The 7,747-nt window shown below is 41.0% G+C and overlaps 1 protein-coding gene across 1 annotated transcript; it reads left to right on the forward strand.

The window, feature by feature from the left end:
* Positions 1-3,741: 3,741 nt before the first annotated feature.
* mipb (major intrinsic protein of lens fiber b) lies at positions 3,742-5,379 on the forward strand. The gene is made up of 4 exons (XM_030767442.1): positions 3,742-4,101; positions 4,509-4,673; positions 4,930-5,010; positions 5,194-5,379. The coding sequence occupies exons 1-4, from the start codon at positions 3,742-3,744 to the stop codon at positions 5,377-5,379; spliced, it is 792 nt and encodes a 263-aa protein (XP_030623302.1).
* The last annotated feature ends 2,368 nt before the right edge of the window (positions 5,380-7,747 follow it).

The raw sequence follows: 7,747 nt of genomic DNA on the forward strand, positions 1-7,747 counted from the left end.
GACAAACCTTCCCACACGTAATTACATTTCACAAAGCAGGACTCCTCGATTCTGACCCGAGAAATCCTCCCGTTTTGGCTTTTCCCTGTAACAAAAGACAGATTTTTACCCAGAACACGTGACTTAGAATAACAGGTGGGCCTATGATAGAGTAGTAGATCCTGGGTTTCTGAATCAAAGGACCAGTGGGGAATAAGCCTTGTACAAAGGGTTTTTTTTTCCAATTCAGAAACCCATTCAAGCCATCTTAGCAATGCCCTGATGAGAAGAGTGTGAAAATGGAACCAGTTACTGGAACAGGTTATTGCCGAAACAAATTCCTGTAGGTGTGTGGTATATGGCACAAGTTTATTGTACATTAAATACATGTTTTTAACATGCATTTATTTAAGTCAGAAATTCTAATGTTAAGATTATTCTAAGTATGGTCATTTTTCATCTGTCTGTTTTACAGAAAAGACATTTCTAATGTTCTCATTATATTCATCATATGCATAGTCATTTTATAGAACAGCACTCTACTAAGAAAAAGAAACATTTTATTGTGTATGAATTATTTGCATGTCATTTCACTGCCGTGTAATGTCTGTTTATATGTCGACATGGTTAAAAGTATCCTCCGTTTAAAGTAAAAGCAAATGACAGTAATTTGCTGTGATAATGTAACTGTAATTATAGTATATGTTGTTTTGTCAGTCTTATATTATTCATATTTGATCATTTATATTTCATGTGAAGACATAATTTATTTTATGTTTATTTATATATGGATATTATTGTAACAGAGAGAATAAAACATGGACATTTAAATATACAAGGTTCATTTCTCTTTGAATTTTTTAATCTGAGGTATTCATGTGTTTAGGGTTGCCCACTATAAATTATATGTGCAATTATACCTTTACCAATCCACAGATTCTTCTACACCAACAAAACCTTTTCCTCAAACACACACATCCACACACACAAACACACACACACACACACACACACATTTTTCCATACTCACACTGATGTATGTGCGTAGGATACTCTATGAGACAGACAGATACATCAAAATACACACATTCTCTCATACTCATACACACATACACAAACATGCACTCAAACAATAGACAGACAACTACACTGTGCAGACAGCATTTTGCTTTGTGTGTTAGTGAGCGCTCTGCTACATGTATAATAGGAAGGCAAAGAAATGTTAAGGTCAGCACTCTCTCTGTTCTCCCTCCACTCTGCACAGTGATGACCACTCTGGGCTGGTCAGCGTGATGCTCCAGAACAGAGCACACAAACCCCCCCTCCAAACCTGTCAACTGCCCCCCCAAAACCCCCCTCTCTCACACACACACACACACACACACACACACACAGTCAATGGTTATCCATGGACTTGGACGAGCATATACTCACCCTCTTTACTGTCTGTCCTCTGTAATACAAACCTCTATCTGATCAGTTTAGTCCCCAACAAACCCATATCACCACCCAGAGAGAGAGAGCGAGAGAGAAAGAGAGTTATAGAATGACATTATTAATGTGCGTAAATGGTGAAGGTGATATTATTGTGATTTGTGGGGACATTTAAATATATTCTGTTGAGTTCACTAAAGGTCAGTGACCTTATGAGCACTTCAGTGATTGTATGTGATAGTTAATTTGCGTAAGACATGCAGACAGTCCTATGTGAAGACTGTATAGTCAGGTTAACGACACGGAACGTAAAGCTGTATGTTTCAAAGTATTGTCACTGAGTCCTCCCACACAACAGTCTGCCATAAATCTAAATAAGTTCCATGTCTGCTCAAATATATGACATTATATTAAGCATGATTCGCACAAGAAGGAAAATAGCCAAACATGTAGCCTAGTCTCATTAAGAAAAAAGACACAGCAGAAGTGCTGGTGACAATTTCACGTTAGAGTTATGAGCTATGACTGCTATGCCTGCTATGCCTGCTTCGATCCTAGTGAGCATGGATGGAACAAAGACAGAGAACGTTTCAGCATGTTCCAGCATTCAACGGTTTTCATAGTGGTGATAAATATCAGGTTCTAATACTGATGAATCCTGTAGATACAGAAATGTAAACAGAGCCATCTGTATGTCCCTATGTTGGAAAAAAAACCCCATCTCCTGCATATCAAAGTAACTAATTTGCAAGTGAATTAGTGTCTCAGCTTCTCAGTCAAAATTTATTAAAACAAAAGAAAGGAGGGCTTAACTCATCATAACTAAAAAAAACCAAACAGTAAAAATAAATAAATAATCAGCATTTTCTTGGAAATACAGAGATAAGTATCAGCTTTGTTTTGTCTTTTGGAGTGGTCAGTATATACTGATCAGTACAATAAGATTCCCACAGTCAGGGGTTTTGACGTGTTTTTCCGCACCATGTTGGTTCAAGCCTCTTCCATAGGGTGCCTCTCATGATGCTGTGTATGTGTGTGTGCATGCGTGCGTGTATGTGCGTGCGTGCGTGTGCGTGCATGCATGATGGCTCTGATGGGGCGGAAGAACAGCAAGTATTGTATGTCAGTGGATATGTGTGTGTGTGTGTGTGTGTGAGAGAGAGAGAGAGAGAGAGAGAAAGAGTTTGTTCATGTCAGCATTCAAAGTCATTTAGTGAAGAACTCTGTCATATACCAACCTGGCTGAGAGGCATACCTGTACATGTGTGACCAGAAAAATGAAACACTTATGACCAGTGTTTTTATATTTCAGCACAGTCATACAAACACTTCTTAGCTTTGTCCTTGGCTCCATTTTCTTTCTGACCAACTTAACTATGAATTATAAAATGACAGACAATCCGTGTTTGTGTCACTCATATGAGAAGCAAAACATTTTCCTAACATAATTTCATAACAGATACATTCATGAGGTGCCAGAAACGTTCTCACTTTCTTCTCCCTTTCTCTCTCTCTGTGCATCTCTCTCTCTCCCCCTCACACTTTGTCATCTGAGTCTGCTATGCTGGGTGAGGACGGAGGCTAAAAAGAGTGCACTAGATCTGCGAATGTCCTGTTTTCTGTTTGCCCACCCCTCTGTATATCCATGTGTGTGTGTGTGTGTGTTGGATGGGGGATGTGGGGGGATTATGACATCACAATGGCCCCCCTCAGGGTTATTATAAATGCCCCCGGCAGTTCCTCATCTCCCCATCAGAAAGGCTGTATACCACGTTGGCAGGATATGCTTTTCTTCTATCTCTCCTTTAGGGCAAATCCCGTAGCTTAGCCTTAGCTTAGCATCGATGTTGAGGTCCCCCTGACTAAACACTTAACATCCCTAAACACACTCCAAAACACACTCCCTTATGTCTCTATGACAGCAGGAGTGTGTAGAAGAGCAGGGTTAACTGAGCTGACCTCTGCATAGCTACATGTGACTATTTACTTAACGGCTTCTACGTAGCCTTTTCTCACGGTCGGATCATCTGTGGAGATTTTTTTTTTCCACGCTGAATTTGATTCCTTTTATTTCCCTCTCTTGTTTTCTTTTTGTTTCCACTCTTTCTCAGCCCAGAGAAAGAGACTGGTGACACTGGCATAACTAGCTGAACTCCCAAAGGATTCAAACAGTTCTTGTTCGTTGTTTTTCTCACTTGTTGTGTTGTCTAGAGCCATTTTTTCTTTAAAGGCAGCTCTGTTGCCTATTAGTCACATACACTCTTTTTTTAATACTAAACAAAAAGCTCCCTTTTTTACCTTCCTCCCTCGTTCTCTGAGCTTCTAAACATGTGGGAGTTCCGGTCGATGTTATTTTGGCGGGCGGTGTTTGCCGAGTTTTTTGGCACTATGTTTTTTGTGTTTTTCGGAATGGGTGCGGCTCTGAGATGGACCTCGGGCCCGTACCACGTGTTCCACACTGCCCTCTGCTTCGGTTTCGCTGCCGCAACTCTCATCCAATCCATCGGCCACATCAGCGGAGGACACATCAATCCGGCAGTGACTTTTGCCTACCTGGTGGGCTCCCAGATGTCCCTGTTCCGAGCTATCTTCTATATCTGTGCCCAGTGCCTGGGGGCCATGGCTGGAGCTGCTTGCCTGTATGGGGTCACACCCAACAACATGAGGGGAAACCTGGCACTCAATACAGTAAGTGCCCCCTACTGGGGGAAACAGCAACATGTCAGCAGTTTGATATCCCTGAAAAAAAGTTGAGTACTTTAAGAACATGTAAACATTGAAAGAAAAAAGGTAACGGTTTCTGTTATGATGATACCAATGCAAAGATAGATAAAGTACTGCCTGGGCACGTAACAAGACATTGGTACAGATAATAATATGTGGATAGAAAATGGACATGAAACAGACATATTTACACAGGTACTTAAAGAGAACATTACACAAGGAACAGTGTGTGCATATTCTTCTCACCCAGTTTGTGGCCTTGTGTGTGTGTGTGTGTGTGTGCGTCTGTGTGTCTGCATGCGTGCATGTGTGTGTGTGTGTGCATGCGCACGTGCGTGTGTGTCTGTGCATGTGTGTCTGTGCGTCCACAGCTGCAGCCTGGTATGAGTCTAGGCATGGCGACCACAGTGGAGGTGTTTCTCACACTGCAGCTGGTGGTGTGTGTGTTTGCTGTTACTGATGAGAGGAGAAATGGACGTATGGGCTCAGCCGCCCTCTCCATTGGCTTCTCTGTTGCCATCGGACACCTGATGGGGGTGAGACGTCTTTATGCATTCTAAGACCTATTTCTAAACATATGCACAAAACATAGAGCAATACACATAATGTAGAATCTATCTACTGATCAATTTATCTGTATCTACGTGTATGTATATTCATATTTACAAATTAATATAATATGTACATACAAGCAGCATGATCTGTTTTATTAGTACTTCTTGTCCTGTTCTGAGAGCTCTGTTGACTGTGTGTGTTTGTGTGTGTTTGTGTGTGTGTGTGTGTGATATGCAGATGTACTACACTGGGGCAGGGATGAATCCTGCCAGGTCTTTTGCCCCTGCTGTCCTAATGAGGAACTTCATCAATCACTGGGTAAATACCTAGAAAAAGAGCAGCAGAAATATAACCCATACTACACCAACACATTAAAAACATTATTGGCTGACTCACTACCAATATGTAATGTCACCCCGGAATAATACATGTCAGGACAGCTTCACATTACATGAAAATAGCCTGAGATGTCTTACAGTTTTATTGTGTGTTTTCTGGCAGGTGTACTGGGTCGGCCCCCTTATTGGTGGTGCAATGGGAGCTATCCTGTATGACTTCATGCTGTTCCCACGTATGCGCGGTCTGTCTGAAAGACTAGCCACTCTAAAGGGCAGCCGACCCCCTGAGACAGAGAACCAACAGGAGACCCGTGGGGAACCCATTGAGCTGAAGACTCAAGCCCTTTAAACCTGCACAAACTGGGCTATGGGGATAGCCTCTACCCCCCTGAATCTACTGTCACTCCACCTTAACCACTGCTAACACCCCTTACTCTACCACATACATAAAGGCACACAGGCACACACACGTGCACATACAAACACACACACACACGCACACACATATATATGTATATGCTGATTAACAGGTACTAACTCAGCCATGTAAGATATAACTACGCACAATTACAAAATACTGAAACAAACTAATTTAGAGTTGTACACTACATGCAAAGATATTAACACAAAAATTCTAACATTCAGACATCAGGAAACATAGAGAGTAGATGCATCAAAAGTGGCCATTCACAATGACCATAGCCAGTAGATGTATCAAAAGTGGCCAGTTAACTCCCTCCATACCTACTGGAATGTTATGACATGAGGGCGGAGCCTGGGAGGAACCAAAAAGCCAACTGTGATGCATTTGGGTAGCTAGGGGCGAGGCATTGTGGGCTTAGGAAGGAGCAAGGTGGACCAGGGCAGGGTTAGGGTAAAGGGGGAGGGGTCTGAATGGAGTAAATGTTAAGGGGGCAGTCTCAGTGTCTACCCTTGTTTGGGGAGAGGGGGGGGGGGAGTAGAACAGTTCAACTTAGGCATGCTTTACATTTTTCATCTGAATTTCTCTATTTTTTTTTCTTTTATTTTGTTTTCTACAACACAAGACGTGGATGTATGCTACTTTTAACCAGGGTTTCATTCTTCAATTCATTTCATTTTTTTTTCTTTTTGTGTGTGAGTGAGTGAGTTACAGTGTGTGTGTGTGTGTGTGTGTGTGTGCGTGTGTGCACTTGTGTGACTGAACTGTGAGTGTGTATATACTGAATGAGTGTGCTTGGAAGAGTGCATGCATGTGTACTTGTGGATGTGTGTGTGTGTGTGTGTGTGTAAATGTGTGCATGTGAGTGTGTACGTTAACTGAGCTTTTGTTTTGGGGTTTATATCATTACAGCTCGCCAGTGTTTGTACAATGCTGATGTTTCATTTCTTATTTTTACGGCACTTATGACATCATCCCATTCTGTACTATGACATCATCCCATTCTGTATTATTTGCAAAGATTTTCAATTTAACTCTCATTTTTTGCACATACACCACCTGCTTAACCAGTTTGTTCTAATGAAACAACCAAAAGAACAATGTTTGCCTCCCAGTCTCGGGAATGACTGCAGGTGCTAACATTGAGTCTTGTTTCAGGATGTAACATTGACTGGGTTCAAAAAAAGCAATATAAATCATATTTGAATGCAAATAAATACAAAAAAATGAAAAGTGTCCTCTTGTTTATACAAATGCACAGTAATTAGTCTACATCTGCTAAAGAACATCATGAACAAGAATTTTTGTATTTGCATTTGCCGTTCCTTAATCAATCATCTGCCTTCATCGATAAAACATTTCAGGCTGTAGCTTTGATTGTGCAGCTGTGTTGATTCTGTTTTTATATATGATTGGTAATCTAGTGAGGCTATTGACCTGAGGAACATGAAAGTCAACAGTCTGAAAGTTGGAAATGATCCCAAAAAAATAAAGTCAAGCAGAGAGGGTCACTGTGCCTTGTTTTGGGATTGTTTTCTAAAGAAACATGATTTATTATTTAAGATATAAATATAGAAAATATCTTAAATATTACCTCCTCTCTGAAGCTGTGAAAATAGAGGCAGTGCCACCAACATTTGGGGATCAGACTTCGAAAGAAAAATAATGTTCCAGTGTAGTAAGCTACAATGATCATTAGATGGCGAAATACAGCAATTTTGAGCAAACTGCATATCCTCAGCAGCTGTGACTGCAGAGTGTGGCTGCAAAGCATGAGAGATCAGACACAGACAAACAGTAAAAATACTTTGATATTTGCATATGAACAGTGCTGAATTCTCTAACTTCAACAATTTCACACAAACATTTCCCGCCTCACAGAAAAGAGGTGAAGCAATGAGAGCAGGTATGTTACGAGTCAGGCTTTGGTCAGTGCTTTCAAACAAGTGTGTAGAAGACAAATATAAAAACACACACACGCCCCCACACACTGTTCTCTCTGTCCCTCTAGCCCATGTACGCACTCATCACTCCCACTGCTTCTGACAAACCATACAGGGAAGCAACGAGGGCTCTACAACATCTTTAACAAGAACTGTCTTCTTGTATTTATACAAGGGTCATATTCTTAATATTCCTTCCAAAAAGGAATGTGAAATAATCTCAAACCAAAAAGCTGAACTCCTCTAACTGTAGAAAGAATAAGAGAAGTTTAGAGTCCTGCAAAAGGGGAAGTATTTTATACCCATACAGGAAACCTGTTCTATCCCTCTGCTTGTCTGTATGGAAATCAGCC

Source organism: Chanos chanos, chromosome 3, assembly GCF_902362185.1.
Source record: "Chanos chanos chromosome 3, fChaCha1.1, whole genome shotgun sequence".
Lineage (NCBI taxonomy): Eukaryota > Metazoa > Chordata > Actinopteri > Gonorynchiformes > Chanidae > Chanos > Chanos chanos.